Here is a 17,733-nt window from a genome sequence, read left to right on the forward strand (position 1 = left end):
TAATTCGATAATCCATAAATGCATAACAAGAATTATAATGGTCTAAAGCATAACAAAAATCAAAATCATAACATTTAGTTGTAGTTTGTCTAGTCTATCTCACAACTTGTCGAAATATTCCCTACCCATCAATTAATCCAAGATTCGTATCCATCCTCTGTTTATGTTTCTATTAGACCATGTTTTGGCTTTATGTATTTTTTTTTTTAATACATAAAACTTGGTCTGGTGGAGTACTTGAGTTTCAAACAATGGCTGATACTTTATAGGATAAAGTTGTGATAGGAGCTTGGAATAAAATATTCAAGAATCATTTCAAGTGGTCCATGATTACCCATATTTTAAGGGGAAGAGGGAGAAATGAGGAGAAAGAGGAGGGATCCATTTGAGATCGGTAAAGGCAAAAAGTAAAGTGTGAAACCCTACAAGCCCAAACCCTAAATATTTAATTTGATTTTGAATACAATTTGGTTTTTAACATAGTAACATTATTCACCAATAGTTGCCTGAGTTTGAGTCCCTATTTCCCCCCCTCTAAAAACAAACATAGCAGAATTATTCGGATATTATTCGATTTGGCCGAATTATTTGCGATTTTTAAAAAAGTCCAAAATATCGTGACTTTTTTTTACTTTTATTTTCAAGTCGGATTCAGACAGAATTATCTGTATTATTTGGTAAAATTTGGTTTGACCAAATTATTCACGAATTATTCAGCGAATTAAATAACTAGGGTCCTGCTTCCCTCTTCTCACCTTTCCCACTCTATTTAATTTTCCATGTTCTCTAATTTTTTGCTTTTATTCTTCCCTCGATCTGATAAATGACACACTTAATGTTGATATAATTTTGTTTTACTTTTAATGTAAAAATGGAAGTCTTTTAACTTTATTAATCCTAGAACTTAAGGACTCAACCAGTACTCTGAAATTTTTTTAATGAATCAGGTTAACGGCTTGTTTTATTTTTGTATATATATATATGAGAATTGTATTGAGGTCATAAGGAGGTTTTTTTTTTTTTTTTACATGAGAGTTTCATTGCTGTCATAAGAGGCATAGAACAAGTTTGTCATTCTCTGTATCGTCGCGCATAAGGGTGCAAGCTGTGCCCAAGCATATGAGGCAAGACGAGGCTGTCATTTTAGCCATTCAAGGCTTGGGTGGTCATTTCGCCTACCTTCATGTGTGTGCCCTGGTGCAGAAAACATTTTTCCTAAAACTTACCCCAAACATTTATCATTAATTAATCAGCCTGCGCTCTGATGTGATTGTTGTTACTTCGTGGTAGCTTCATAAATTTTTTTTTTTTATTTTTTTATTTCCATATTCAGTTGGTCCCACTTGAGACCACTTTATTTAGTGGAGGAAACTGGGCTCACTTAAGTCTTTAGTGCCCATAAGACCCGTCATTGTTGGTGGGTATTGTTTGACTCGAGTGCTTTCTTGACGTTGCTGTGGGTCTTTGAAGTTTTTTAAGGAATTATTGATGGAAAAAATTAAATCGAGAAGGAAATTGTAATCTGTTTTGAATGCGTACCGGCTATCTAAAAGGAGTTGCCCCCATACGACAAATTATACTTTTAGGACTCAACAAAATAATAAAGACGAATCGTTTGAATACTGCACTTCTATTTTATAGAAGTGAAGCACGGACCTTTATCCCTTGAGGTTCGCTGACCGGTACGATTGTGCGGTTCCTCTCATAGGGGGGCTGAAATGATCATTCTACCCCCTGACCGAACAAACTGCCTGGGTGGGGTCCACCCCCCTTTTATTAGAGGCACTAGGGAACCGTACTGGACAGGAGAACCGCAGGTGATAAAAATTCAGTGAAGCACCTCTTCTGAACAGACATGTGTGTTCATTTTGCATTTAAACCATTAAATCGATTACCATCCGATCTAACGGTCCAGATCAAACCAGAGATGTAGCTGTTTACAACAGTCATACTATATCAAACGTGATCGTAGGATCTTCTAATCCGATGGATCTGATCACATAAAAAAATCAATGTACGCCACTAATGCGTCTACAGCCCATTGCCCATATCGCACGTGCGTGCTCAAACGGCTATGCCGTCCTCGCAAAGACATCGTAGAATGTCTCTTTTTTTCGATTTAACTCAAAAGATAAAAAAAATAATATAACAAATACCATTTATAACTCTTGTAGTTTTTTGATGTGAAATTAAAATACTTTACCTAAATAATATAATATTTATTTAATCTTTTATCTTATTACAATCTATCTAACAATTATATCTACAAGGTGCAATTTATTTGGACCAATTTCACCATCTGTTGCAAACCTTAGCCAACTTGAGAAACCATGGTTGATTGGACAACAATTTACTCCAAGGGCCATCCATTCTAAATTGTTTTTTCTCCCATCATTACGTAAGCTCAATTCAGTGAGGTCATAAATGGGTCTATTCACAACATCTCATCTTTTTCTATTCCACTAGAATTTAATTTATTTTAAGTGGCAACCATTGGAAAAGACAAGAACCGATGAGATCGATTTCAATGATCAAAGGAATATTTCAAGTACTTGACCTTTCATTGACTTTGGCCTCTTAGTAGAAGACGATAGAAATCTTTCGTATGATGGTTAACCCAAAAGTCATAGTCGTGGTGGTGACAACTGTTTTGTTAATGCCCAAATTCAGCAATTGTGGATGACTTCTTGCAACATTAATAAATTCCCAAATTTTCTTAGGAATTAAAAGGATTTGGCTATGTTAGACCTTTCTTCCAATAGAATTAACAAATTCCCAGATTTTCTTAAGAACCAAATGGAATTAATTAACTTTTCTAGACCTTTCTTACAATGGAATTAACAATTTTCCTGCAGATTTCCTTAGGAACCAAATGGAATTGACCGAGTTAGACCTTTCTTACAATAGAATTAGCAAAATTCCAAATTTCCTTTGGGACCTAATTAAGAGATTGAGTTATCTAGATATCAGTGGCAATAGAATTAGAGGTGGGATAACCAAATGAATATGGCAAGAGAATTTTATACGCCTAAACCTTTCTAACAACTTCAGAGTTACGGATTTAAATCCTTGGTTATCTCTACCATCCAAGTTTCCGGTTGCTAAAAACATGATAATGATTTTAGTCATGGGTTGATGCATCAAGCTCAAAATTTTGTATTTTCTGGACCCACTTCAGAGCCATGTGATTGAGAGAAATGAGCCTGTCCTATTTCAATTCCCTCTTCCTACCTCCCCCCCCCCCCTCTTCAGAGCCATGTGATTGAGAGAAATGAGCCTGTCCTATTTCAATTCCCTCTTCCTACCTCCCCCCCCCCCTCTTATCCTTTTATATGATCTTTAATTTTAGGATAAAAGTTTTCTGTGGCAGCGTAGCCCCTTTGCATGCGTGGATTAATGAAAGCACATGATACAACATCAATAGGACGGTCATTACCGTCTTTCATGGGGGGGCAAGGTGGTGATTTCACCCCCTCTCCCCATGTGTCTAGGCGCAAGGGATTCCCATCCCCCCTAGACAATATTTCTCCTTAATTTTAGTAGCTTATTCTTCCTTGAATCTTATGTCTGCCATACTTTGCTAACCCTAGAACTCAAAGACCCAACCAGCCCTCTAAACTTTTATATTAATGAAAAAAATAAAATAGAAAAAGGAGTCGGGGAACATCCAACCTTACCCCTAAGTTCTTATGATCACTTAATAAAAGAATCCAAAGCCCTATTTTCCGTTATTTAATTCCCTTCCAATTATGCACCACTCTTGGGACTTGGCTCTTGTCCAGCACCCTGCCCGGACTGCACATGCAACACTGGACATAGTGAGGCGTGAAAAGACCGCCTCACCCCTGCCCGAACGCCTTGCCCGAGCAGGGGTGAGGCGGTCTTTTCATGCCTCACTGTGTCCGACGCTGCACATGCAGCCCGAGCAGGGTGCTGGACAAGATCTTTTTGGCCACTCTTGCGTCATCCTTCCCATTCTCTACAAAGACAATGTTTGATGAAATGCCTCAAAGAAACCTACTGTCCTGGAAAATCCTACAATGATATTTTACATCTTATTTTATCCACTAGAAACAAATACTAAAAAAAATTGTTAATATGTAAATTTTTCCATGTAAAATTTTACATTGAAACAAACAGAGCCTAAGGAAATTTGCAATTCCATACACAGCCTTTGTCTCTCTTGACTAGTTCTCTTTGCAATTCCATACACAACCTTTGTCTCTCTTGACTAGTTCTCTCTACCATTTTGGTTCCTCCCTTGCCTCAACTCTCTTTGCTTTCTCCAGTAGTATTACCTTTCCTTACAATTCTCCTCCAATCTCTCTTGACATGCATTTCCCATATGTCAACATCCACAGCAGGGAAAATCGATCTACAATAAGGTTTTTAGTTTACAAGTTTCGTTATGAAAAAAAAAAAAAAACAGCTAGACAAGGGCTGGTGGTGACACGGGCTGTCATGGGACATACATTTTACTTCACTTTCCAAAAAAAAAAAAAATAAATAAAAACTTACTTAGAGATGGATAGAATGATCTGATGGGGCTAATACCTAGGGATTAAAATCCTCTGCAGTGTGGGAATTTGTTGGTGCACTACAGTGCGGCCCTGAGAGCTGGACACGTGGAAAAAGCTTCATCCAATGCTGCAAGCAAGACAGTTTTTCTTTTCTTATCTTTCTTCTCGAGCTTGGCAGCATTGTATGTCACATCTTCCACATGTCAAGCTCTCAGGCCCACACTGCAGTGCACCACGAGATGCCCGCACTGCAAAGGATTTTTTTCCTCATACCTATATGTAAAATTTAATTATCTTTTTATTGCAAGTTTAAATTAATTTCACTATCCCAATTACAAAATATTATATATATATATATATATATATCCTTAAACAAGTAGACCAGGGAAAAGAAAAACTAGTGCTATGGAACAATGCACAAAAAAATTACAGTACTATCAAAAAAGAAATTTTGTCAGTTGTTTTATGCATTCAAAAGTTTCAAGGAGATTTACTCAATAAGAAGTTTTTAGTTCGAGTAGACTGTAGCGCTGCAAAAGAAGTTTTGAAAAATGATGTTCAGAATATTGCATCAAAACAAAATTTTGCAAGATGGCAAGCTCTTTTATCAAGTTTTGATTTCGAAATTGAATACATAAAAGGAGAGTTAAACTCAATCCCTGACTTTCTCACCCGGGAATTCCTACAGGGCCCAAAGGTTATAAACCGCATCTGCGTCATGCCTCCCAAAGAAGAAAACCCTCTTTCGAGAGTTAAATCAAAAATTGCTTATGCAAAACCCCCACCAAAGCAAATAGCAAGTTCCTCTCAAACTACATCAATTATCCCATTTTCTCATGTTGTTGCAGGGACATCTCAAACAGTCACCAAACCAAGCTCCTCTCAATCGGTGGCCAACTTCCCTTCTCAAAAGCTCACCCAACAAACTCCCAAGCTCAAAAGTCAATATATTAACAAAGGGATCTTCCAAGATCTTTCTATCTTAGAAGACTACTACACCCAAAAATGCACCTTTGCATCTGACATCGCCAAAAGGATTTTCTATCAAGACTGGCACTTCTACTCCCCAAATTCATTTAAATCCCAAGAATTCTACGACTTCATCCTCGTAGATACCGATTTCATTAAAATCAAACAAAATTTTGACAAAGAAGACAAATCCCTGGTGACTCACTCCTCAGTCATTATTCTCAAGATCCTCAATGCTGAAGACTGGGGAATGTCTCCCCTTCAACACAAGGATTTCTCCCAACACTACAATCCCAAAGGATACAACCATTTTGATTACGTGAATGCCTGGCACCACGTGTTCCTTTGGCAAAATTCAAAAGGAAGACATTCCTGGTTCTTCTGCTTTGACTACAAGTTCAAAAGCAACATCCCAAATTGGTTCTCCAAGTGGTGGCACACTTATGGACCAATAGAAGAAGTGCTTCCCGCATCCCTTGCGAAAGTATTTGTAAAATTCTGTGAAATTACCCAAAAGGTCCCAAGACAGTCGGACCTGTTCAGGTTCTTCCTGCAGTGCCACCTGGCATGGATCATGTATTGGGAATACGAAGTTCAACATTTAGAAACTCAGGAAATGACCCTGCCAGTTCTGGCCAGAATCTTCTATGTCAAATGGTGGGACGGGTGCAATATCGCCCACTGTACCATAGACAAAATCATCAAGGCTATTACTGGACTGAAGCCCGTTCCAAAGGTCACCCAATCTCAAGGCTCCAATGAAGAAATCCGTATCAGACGGAAACAATTAGAAGAAGAACTCGCCCAACTCGGCCTAGCCAGCGAGGAAGAAGAAGATGAAGAGGAAGAAAGGTTCAGTATGGACTCCCTATCCCATCATTTTCATGAGGGACAATTTGCCCAAGACCTCGATGATCAAGAAGACCTGCTTACCCAGCAAGCAGAGTCAGCTTCTTCAACAAATAGAAGCCGAGGAAACGGTTGGGGCAACATTGCCGCCCACTTGACCCGCTGGTCAAACAGAACCAGATAAGGGCCCCATCAAAAAAAATAAAATTAAAAATTAAAAAAAAAAAAAATAAAAAAAAAAATAATATATATATATATATATATATTTTTTTTTTTTTTTTTCAAAACCCGTGGACTCGGGTCATGGATCCTAGCCAAAGGACAATCCGGGCAATCCGTATGGAAAAAGGATGTCTACGCTAGTGTGACGTAAGGATGATTCCTATCACACTATTGCCATAACTCAGCAATTAAATAATTGAGTTCAAATAGTGCAAGCACATTGTGGAAAACAGTCTGTCCCCCAGACATGGAATGCCACGTGCCCCCACTACCGTCCAAGTTCACCCAAAGACAGTTCTACTTTCGGTGCAATGGGCCCCATGAGCCTCCAAAGTCAAGAAAGCAAGCCCGTGATTCACGATTCAATGTCGTAGTCGGCCAGCTTTTCCAAAAGAGAAGACCATTTTGTCAAAAGCAAGATGCTCCTTCACGTGGCCATGGCCCGCCTGGAGCTTCGTCCAAAGATCCTCTCCGTCTTTAAAAGTCCAAGGAGGATTCATTTCAAGAGGAGCAAGTATTGGGAGAAGAGAAGCACAAGCTCTGCAACTCTCTTCCAACTTCAAATACATCAAAAGAACTAAGTAGTTCTTCAAGTTTTTTAAATTTTATTTATGTAAACAAAGTCAGAGTGTTCATCAAGTTCAAGTCCTGTATTCAAAGATCAAAGTGTTCATCCAAAGTGTTCGAAGCTTATATCTGAAGCTTCCAAGATTGTTCATCAAATGTCCCTGTAAGTTAACCTTTCGGCAACCTTACTTGTACCCAAACCTTCATATCTCCAAGCTTGTAATCAAGATCTCTCTATTAATATAAAATCAAGTTTTATTTTCAAATATATCATCTTCTTATTTGATCGGCTCAGCCGTCTTCAAAGCACAGTAGAAGACTGCCTGCAAAACGGCAGATCGCTGAGGGTTACCCCCTCTTAGTGTGGAAAATAGTCCATATTGGATCAGCAGCACCTGCTAAGCACACACAAAAGTTTATTTTATTTTTCCGCCTGGTGTCTCTGCATGTTCTTCCACATACTTAGTCACAATATAGTAAGATCCTTCGTTTTCTACTGGTATACATATATATGTTTAGTTCGATGATAATTTATTAGTTATTTTTGCTTCACTTTACTTATAACCAACAATTGCAGGAGCCTGAAGGGTACATTTAGTTGTAACCAATGTTGACGGTAGAAAACCGGAGAAGGGAAAACCAAAGATCTTCCGATTTCAATTTCCATATCCATTTGGACCTACTTGAGATCGATTTGATTAGTGGAGAAAACCTGGCTCCCTTTAGTCTTTAATCCTTGCCCAGATGATGCCCCGTCACTCTGTACATAGTCTATGGGCTATAAAATCCGGCTTTAATAGAGAGGACTTAGTCATGGGTTGACCCATGAAAGCTTGAAATATTTACTTTTCCCACTCTAATTCTTTCATGTTCTGTAATCTTCTTTTCTTAGCACTAAAACATAGCCTAAGAGATCAAAATAGGAAAAGGGTGGGGGAATACGACCTTACCCCCAATCAAATAAAACCAAGCTCATTTTAATCACTATAAAAAGAACCCCTATTTTCCCTTATTTGATTCCCTTCCAATTATGCATATAATCCGATGGAATAATTTATTTCATATATTTCTTCAAAATTTTCAAATTATGGATCAACCACCCAAAATGAAAATTTTGTTATATTTTTATCTCATAAATTCCTTCAAAATTATTGTCATATGAAATAGAATCGGATTTTTTAAAACCCTAGTCCAACCCTAAGTCCTCTTAACTCAGCCTAAGCCCAACCTGACCCTAAGTTGGGTTGTGATCATCGTGATATCCACAGCCCTTCTCACTAGACAAACTTGAAAGCTTGAGTTTAAGTCAACTTATGTTATATGAAAGATACTTGTTAGCATAAACCAGGTTTACTCAAAAGCCCAAGACTTCACTTTCTCCATCTCTTCCTTTTTTTTTTTTTTTTTTTTTTTTTTTTTTGTTTTTCTGAAATAAAGCCCCCAAGTATTATAACAACTCCTATTGAGAAAATGTGTTGAAGAAACCCATGACTTAAGTCACACCCAAAAACAAATTTAATATATGGACCTTAAATTATAATTAATAAAATTAATGGATTTTAAAAATGCTTAATGGGCTAACATAATATATATTAACCAAACCAGCACACATATAAATCTCCTAACTTAACAAAATAATTGGCCTTAATACAAAAAATAAAACAAATAAAAACAAAAACAAAAACTAAAATAAAAAACTAAGGATAAATGACACACTTAATGCTGATATAATTTTGTTTTACTTTTAATATAAAATGGGAATTCTTTTAATTTTATTAACCCTAGAACTTAAGGACCCAACCCCAACCAGTACTCTGAAATTTTTTTAATGAATCAAATTAACGGCTTGTTTTATTTTATATATGTATACGAGTGTTGTATTGCGGTCATAAGGGTTTTCTTTTTTTTTTTTTTATATTGTCTGAGAGTTTCATTGGTGTCATAACGGGCATAAGTCAAATTTGTCATCCCCGAACATAGGGGTGCAAACTGTGGCCAAACACATGGTGTAAGACGGGGCTGTCATTTCGGCCATGGGTGGGCGGTCATTTCACGTACCCTCCTGGTGGGAGCATGATGCAGAAAACATTTTCCCTAAAACTTGCCCCAATTATTTCTCATTAATTAATCAGTGCTTCTGATGTGATTTTTCATTGTTAATTCGTGGTAGCTTCATAACTTTCTCTTTTTTTCGATTTCCATATTCACTTGAGACCACTTTATTTAGTGGAGGAAACTAGACTCTCTCAAGTCTTTAGTCGTTGGTTGATTGTTTGACTGGAGCGCTTTCATTAAAGGAAAGCATTTATGAAAAGATTCCAAGGAAATTAAGTTGGTAAGTTCAATTGGGAACCTCGTCTGTCTATAAATACGAAGCATTAAGGAAGGACTCTTATCAATCATCCATCATTTTTGGTTCCTTTGAAGAAGACAAGAGAGAAATAGGATGTCTTGTTGGTGTTTCTTTCTTTTCTTACTGTCTCTGTCTCTGTTTCAAACTGGTTTCCTTTCTTCTCCTTCTCCCCAATTATGTCTCCATGATGAGAGGTCTGCTTTGCTGCAATTTAAGCAAAACCACTACCAAGTTTCTTCTCTTCCTCCATCTCCTTCTTTTCTCAACTCTTGGAAGCCAAATACTGATTGTTGTTTCTGGGAAGGCATCTCTTGCGATGCCACCTCCACTGCTCATGTAATTGCCCTTCATCTCTCCAATTCGTCACTCTACGGTTCCATCCATTCCACTAGCAGCCTCTTCCATCTTCATCACCTTCAAAGTCTCAATCTCGCGTGGAATGGTTTTGACTACTTTGCTCCATCCGGGTTTGACAAACTCTCCAGGTTAACCCATCTCAGCCTCTCCTATAACTCTTTTTTCAGGACGAATCCCACCACAAATATCACAGCTCATACATTTGGTTTCTCTTGATCTTTCTTACAATGACTTTCAGGGCCAAATCCCATCTGAAATCTCAAATCTTACCAAGTTGGTTTCTCTTGACGTCTCTAATAACAACGGGATTATCCAACTTGAAATCCCTAATTTGAGAGAATTTGTTCAAAACCTAACTATGTTGAGAGAACTGCGTCTTGATATGGTGAACTTGTCAGCTCAAATGAATAGGGATTGGTGTCGTCACTTATCATCTGCACTCCCTAACCTTCGTGTGCTGTCAATGATTGAATGTTCACTTACAGGTCCCATGGACGCATCGATCTCAAGCCTTCACTTCCTCTCGGAGCTCTACCTTTACTACAACCAAAACCTGTCTTCCACAGTACCAAGTTCTTTGATGAACCTCACTTCCTTGACTGTCCTTGATCTTAGTGATTGTGGATTCCACGGAGATTTTCCGAGCAATGTTTTTCTTCAACCTAACTTGAGGTACATAGACTTATCTGATAACTACAATCTCTCAGGTAGTTTCCCAGCAGAATTCCCTCAAATCAACACTATTGCTCTTCAACATCTGGATGCTAGCTCGACAAACTTTCAAGGAAAGTTACCCAGTTCAATTGGGAACCTAATGTTTTTGAAGAAATTGTCTCTCTCGAGTTGCAACTTCTCTGGACCAATTCCACCTTCTCTTGCAAACCTTACCCATCTTGCATGGTTGGATCTTTCATCCAACAGTTTCATTGCTCAAATTCCTTCCTTTTCCAGGGAGGGGTTTCCCAATCTTGAGGCTTTATTGTTGAACGACAATTTGCTCCAAGGGCCAATCCATTCTGATGTGTTTTATCTCTCGTCAATGCTTTGGCTGGATTTGTCCGATAACAAATTCAGTGGGGGTGGTAAATGAGCCTCCTATTCACAACATCTCTTCTTTTTCTACTCCACTAGAATATCTTAATATAAGTGGCAACCATTTCAAAGGAAAAGACCTGATTAGATCGATTTCAAAGATCAATGGAACATTTCAGACACTTGACCTTTCATTCAATGACTTCGGGTACATAGTGGAAGATAGAAATCATAGCGGTGGTGGTGACAATAACTTTGTCAATGCTCAAATTCAGAAACTGTGGATCACTTGTTGCAACATTAGTAAATTCCCAGATTTCCTTAGGAACCAAAAAGAATTAAGTTTTGTAGACCTTTCTTACAATAGAATTAGCAAATTCCCAGATTTCCTTAGGGACCTAATTAAGGGGTTGAGTTATGTTGATATTTCTAGTAATAGAATTAGCGGTGTGATACCCAAATGGATATGGCAAGAGAATTTGATTCAATTAAACCTTTCTAACAACTTGTTCATAGGTCTCCGAATTGCCATTACCTAATCACTTCTTCAACATTGTAGCACTTGATCTTCACTCAAATACGATACAAGAGTGTCCCTCATCAGCTCCATGCTGTCCACAAACATTCAATCAACATAACACTGAGGTTTTATCTCCCATCTTAGGGAATCTCACTTCCCTTCTCTCTGAAACCACCAATTTCTTTTCAATCTCAGACAACAAATTATCTGAAAATCCTTTCTCGATCCATGCAAGCAATCTTGATATCTTGGATTTGTCCACAACCAATTAGTGGCAACATTCCAACATGCCTTGGGAAACAATTTGGTAATAAATTTGAGAAACAAATTAGATGGACCCATTCCTCCTACTTTAAAACGGATGCTCTGCATACCTCAAACTCTTTCCTATTGGTTGGAAAATCTCTGAGTTGCAGGTTCTTGTCATGAGGTCTAACAAATTTGGTGGTCCCATTGCTGAACTCAAGCCTACACGTCATTGACCTCTCTTTCAATAACTTCATCGGAGATTTACCATTGCAATACATTTGTCATTGGAAGGCGATGATGTCTGATGAGGATACTTCTGATTTGCACTACAATTCTGAAAGGAATTATTCTTCCTACTATCTCTCAGGACACAATTGCAATTATGGAGAAGGGAATATCCTTGGAAATGCAAAAAATTTTAACCACCTTCACTACTGTGGATCTATCCAACAACCTCTTTGGAGGAAAGATTCCAGATGCTTTGGGCAATTTAAAAGCATTGAAAGTACTCAACTTGTCCGGAAATAGCCTTACAGGTCAAATTCCATTTTTGTTGGGGAATTTAAGCGAACTTGAGTCGCTAGATCTTTCAAGAAACAATCTCTCAGGTGAAATCCCAATGCAATTGACAAGTTTGACCTTCCTTGAAGTTTTGAATCTATCATACAACAACTTCACTGGAAGTATTCCGCAAGGGAACCAATTTAACACGTTTTCAACTGATTCCTACGAGGGAAATACAGGATTATGTGGGTTGCCTTTGTCAAGGAAGTGTGAAGTAACAGATAGAGCATTACCTCCTACATCAACGTTCCATCAAGAAGATGATTCAACATGTTTACTTGATTGGAGATTTACCTTGGCAGGATATTGCTCTGGTTTAATAATTGGATTGGTTGTTGGCCAACAGTTATTTTGGAGAAAAAACAGATGTTCTGAGTTCATTTCAAGAGCTGTAGTGGTATCCAAACAGAGAAAAGGGTCAAGGAAAATTAAACGCCACAATAGAGGGAAATGAATCAATCTCCATGCCCTAAATATATTAGATTTGTCATTGTATAACAATGAAATATGTCTGTTTTTGCTTTTTCATTCTTGTTCTTGTATTATGCTTCCATGTTTGTGTGTATTCAGGTTTGGGCTGGGTCAGACCTTATGTCCTCCTGAAATATTATCTTCTTTTTCTATTGGGGAAAAAGTAGTTTTCCCAACTGCCTGTATTGATAATCTTTGCAGCACTATAGAAGTTTATCATTTCTGTATCTGAAGTGTTTAACTAATATGCATGTTGCCTCTCTCCATTTAACAAATCAAGAGACCAAAATTCTGGGATTAGGTTGTTATTATATTTGTACCAATGGTATCTTAGGTTTAAGATAGGCCTAAACAATGCTTCAGTTCAATTCTAAATGTTGGGCAATTGGAGCATTTTGAAGTTGTGTTGTCATTGTTGGCAACGTTTCTAGACATTTTGATGATGCGGCAATGGTTTTTGGTGAGTTGGAAGAGTTGAACTGGTCAAACAGGCTTCTACACAGCGTCAAGGGTAATTTGGTCATTTGGCAGGGTTATAGTGACATCCAAGCATGTAGGATGTATATTGACAATATTTTGGGTCCCTAAAAGTGTTTGGCAAAGGCTCAAAGCAGCAGGTGAAGGTTTTGTACATCAAAAGCTGCGATTTCATAGGATCGTGCAGTGAGGTCCACTTTGAAGATATTTTTGGAAGCCTTAATGGCTAAACTGGGTGAAGAAATCTTCAGAAGAAATGAATTTCGTCGAGTTATGGTTCCAACGCAACTGATCTCACATCAGTTGAGTGTCGGACGAGAAAGTTACAGTTGTTTCCATGTTGATGCGCAAAAACGGAGCAAATCTGGAATAGGCAAAAAGTTTTATACTTAGCCAAATTTTTTGGTCATTTTTTTTTAAGTGCTACTGGAGAAAGAGGTTTCCCATTGTTTTGTTAAAGTTCCAGAATCACCACGGGCGTCGGATCGGCATCTAGTGCAAGATTCCTCTTGGACGCCGCGGATTGATGCAAAATTCTTTTTAAAAAAGAAGGGAGAAAGGAAATAAGGGATTTGGTAGTGGAGTGTGACATCAGCATGACATCACCTCTTATTTTTAACGTTGATAGCTTTGTGAATTTCTTTGACATGTGTCCTCGTTACGCATGGTTTTGTCCCGAAGAATCTAGTTATTTACGATTCTGCCACTGGTTACTCGTTTTGGAGCATCTAACTTTGGAAAGCCATATCTTGGTCATCCGAAGTCCAAATGAGACGAAATGTTTTTTGACATTGGGTGATTTTTCGAGAGGAATCCATTGGAATGAGTTGCAGAACCGTTTGAGCACAGAAAATCGATGACATCACTGGTTTATGCTCGATGGCTCCGTATTGAAGATGATTTGAGCAGTGGAGCATACACAGACTTGATTTCTATACGTCAGAGGCTTCATAATTGTTGGATTACTCTACAAGAGGTAATCTTCGATTGTAAATCCCCATTGTGAGTTTCTAGGTTGCATGTTTAGTTGAAAAAAACCTAGTTTGATTGTAAGCCAATATTGGCCATTGTGTTGGGGGATTTAGTTCTGTTATTTGTAATTAATTATTATAACTCTGTCAAGTGGGGGCTTGCACAGAGATTGGGGTAGCTGCCCTCGTTTGTGTGGTTGCACAAACTGAAGCAGTGATTGGGAGTTCCTGGGTGGTTGTAGCCATCAAAATTTGAGTAGTATATTGAGGAAATACGAAACCCTATACGGGTATTCCTCCATGGACGTAGGTATTCTGGCCGAACCACATATATTTGGTGTTCTGTCTTGCATTTATTTTTCAACATATATTTGAAGTGTGTGTTGTGCGGAGTGGAGGGACACTGTCTGGTAGACCCAACCACGTTGTGGTGTGTGGTAGACGTGTCTGTGTGTGATTGATAATTACAGGACTACCCCGGCCAATTTTGAATTGTGATTGAGAAAACATCTCCAGTGCGATAACTGTCAGAGATTGGAAGAAAGTTTTTGGTGACCCTAATTCACCCCTCCTCTCAGTGTCAACCTGAGTTTATCACTAAAAATTAGCTACGGATTTAAATCATTGGTTATCTTTGCCATCCAAGTTTTGGGTTGCTACAAACATGATCATGATTTTAGTCATGGTCGATGCATCAAGCTCGGAATTTTGTATTTTCTGGGAGCTATGTGATTGAGAGAAATGAGTTTGTCCGGCCTCCTTCCCTCTTCCCACCTTTCCCACTCTAATCCTTTCATATGATCTTTAATTATTGGGCAAGAGTTCTCTGAGGGACTGTGGCCCCTGTGCATGCGTGAGCCAATGGAAGCACACACGACAGCATCAACAGGATGGTCATTACCGCCTTTTATGGGGGCGGAGTGGTGATTTCACCCCCTCTCTCCATGTGTCTGGGCACAAGGGGTACACTCCCCCACAGAAAACATTTCTCCTTAATTTTAATGGCTTATTCTTCCTTTAATTTTATATCTGCCATACTTTGCTAATCCTAGAACTCAAAGACCCAACCAACCCTCTAAAATTTTATATTAATGAAGTAAAAAACTAGAAAAAGGGGTTGAGGAACATCCAACCTTACCCCTAAGTTCTTATGATCACTTTATTTTTCCCTTATTTAATTCCCTTCCAATTATGCAATTGCCACCTATACTTTTTAGTTAAAATACGACCACTCTTGCGTCATCCTTCCCATTCTCTACAAAGACAGTGTTTGATAAAATGCCCCAAAGAAACCTACTGTCTTCGAAAATCCTACAATGATAATTTACATCCTATTTTACCAACTAGAAATAAACACTGAAAAAAATTGTTAACATGTAAATATTTTCATGTAAAATTTTACATTGAAACAAACAGAGCCTACAAAATTTGGAATTTCACACACAACCTTTGACTCTCTTGACTAGTTCTCTCTACCATTTTGATTCCTCCCTTGTCTCAACTCTCTTTGCTTTCTCCAATAGTTTTTCCTTTCCTTACAGCTCTCCTCCAATCTCTCTTGACATGCATTTCCCATGTCGACATCCAAAGCAAGGAAAATCGGTCTACAATAAGGTTTTCAATTTACAAGTTTCATTATGAAAAAATAAAACTAGAGAAGCGCTGGCGATGACAGGGGCTGTCATGGGACATACATTTTACTTCACTTTCAGAAAAAATAAAATTTACTTGGAGATGGATAGAATGATCTGATGGGGCTAATACCTATGGATTAAAATCCTCTGTAGTGTAGACATTTGGCGATGCACTACAGTACGGCCCTGAGAGCTTGACATGTGGAAGAAGCTTCATCCAACGGTGCAAGATTGATGCAAGGCAGTTTTTTTTTTTTGGGTTAGAAATAGGGTTAGAGTAAAACAGAGTATAGGTTTGGGGAAAACAAGGGTATAATAGTCATTTATGTGAATTCACCTAGAGGGGGGTGAATAGGTGAAGGCAATGGAAAATAAAAACTTATATAGACAATTAAATTGCAAAGATAACACAGAGATTTATAGTGGTTCGGCCAAAACTTGCCTACGCCCACTCCTCTCACCTTAGAGAGAATTCCACTAAAAACAATCATGATCGAGAATAAGCAAGAGAACTCATACAAATCTTGATTGAGAGCAAGAGAATTCAATCAATCAACTAATCTTGATTTCGAGTAAGAGGACTCAAACTACTCTTGATTCTGAGCAAGAGTTACTAAAGATAGAGTTACGTCAACCCTAGTAGGGTTTGCTACCTTTCAACTTGAAGTTTAATGCTAAGTGAAGTGAAGGAGCTTGTGAGAGAGTGTGCTTTGTGCATTGAATGAATGCTTGAATTTTCGCTTGAAGCTATTGCAATTCATGCAGGTTTGCCATTCTATCTGGACCAACAATACCAATCATAGGCAAGGGTGATGAGGAGGCAAATGACAGGTAATTTTATAATGTTATTTCTAGATAGCTCTCTCTCTCTCTCTCTCTCTCTCTCTCTCTCTATATATATATATATATATATATATATATATATATATATATACTTTGTGCCGCAGCGTAGGCTGCGCCCTAGGTACAGAAAACATTTTCCCATATATATATATATAAAAATAAAATATTTTAATGTCTTTGGCCTAGAGTCCTCATAACCTTGAGAGGTGAGATGCCTAATGATCATTAACCTTTTTGATCTTCTGCCTGGAGCTCATTTTGAGTTATGGTCAAGAATCTCATTGGTACTACATGCCTATTGATTCCTTTCTAGCATACGAAGGCATGGGTCATAGTCTCTGTGACTCTTCATCCATATTGAGTGGATTCTCAACCTTGTCTAGTGCCCTAGTTTTCTGTTTATTTGCTTCTTTAGTTACTAGTCAGTTCTCTTTCCTTCTGTAGGTTTTATATGTGTGTGTGTGTGTGTGTATATATATATATATTGATTTATTTATTTATTTATTTTAAATAAGTGTATGTTGTTCCTCTTTGGCTTGGTCTTTCCTTGCTACTAAAAAAGGAATAGGAAATAGTAGCAATCCCCATCCCTTTAACTTTTTCCTTAGTTTTCTTTCTCAAACAACTGTTATAGAAGTTTATAACAAAGAGCATCTAAAAGTTTGAGAATTTCATCCATAACCTATTGTTTGTTGAATAGGTATGTAGAGCAGCTGGTGGCAAGTGCTGAGGCTGCTGTTGAGGAAGTTGTATTTACTATGGATCCACTTGGTTAGATGTGAAGTTATTGATAATAGCCAAAAAGTGAAGTAAAATCAACAAAGTTTGTTCACTATTATTCCAACCAAACTCCCCATTGCAAACTTTCTTTTTCTCTTTCTCTATTTCACTTCACTTCTAACTAAATGGGGCCCTATGACACTATATTTAGCATTTGTGGCTGTGGGGTGATTATGCACTTGTTTTAGGTGGCTCATCCAAGCAAAATTGCTGTTGGTGGTCATTCATATGGGGCATTCATGACAGCAAACCTCCTAGCACATGCTCCTAAACAATCTCTTCTGTTGTGGCATATCGCGCTCAGGAGCTTACAATAGAACGCTTACTCCTTTTGGTTTCCAGGTGAGCACATAAA

General features: G+C 38.0%; 1 protein-coding gene and 1 long non-coding RNA gene across 2 annotated transcripts; both read left to right on the forward strand.

Annotated features, from left to right (window-relative positions):
* The first annotated feature begins 11,858 nt into the window (after window positions 1–11,858).
* On the forward strand, window positions 11,859–12,698 carry LOC122669669 (putative receptor like protein 25). The gene has a single exon (XM_043866496.1). It carries the CDS (start codon window positions 11,943–11,945, stop codon window positions 12,654–12,656), a length of 714 nt encoding a protein of 237 aa, XP_043722431.1. The 5' UTR covers window positions 11,859–11,942; the 3' UTR covers window positions 12,657–12,698.
* Window positions 12,699–13,066: 368 nt separating this feature from the next.
* Window positions 13,067–17,655, forward strand: LOC122669672. The gene is made up of 4 exons (XR_006334062.1): window positions 13,067–13,078; window positions 14,563–14,566; window positions 16,097–16,102; window positions 17,567–17,655. It is a non-coding gene; the product is annotated as an uncharacterized LOC122669672 (long non-coding RNA).
* Window positions 17,656–17,733: the final 78 nt, after the last annotated feature.

The sequence above is a fragment of the Telopea speciosissima genome, chromosome 7 (genome assembly GCF_018873765.1).
Source record: "Telopea speciosissima isolate NSW1024214 ecotype Mountain lineage chromosome 7, Tspe_v1, whole genome shotgun sequence".
Taxonomy (NCBI): Eukaryota; Viridiplantae; Streptophyta; class Magnoliopsida; order Proteales; family Proteaceae; genus Telopea; species Telopea speciosissima.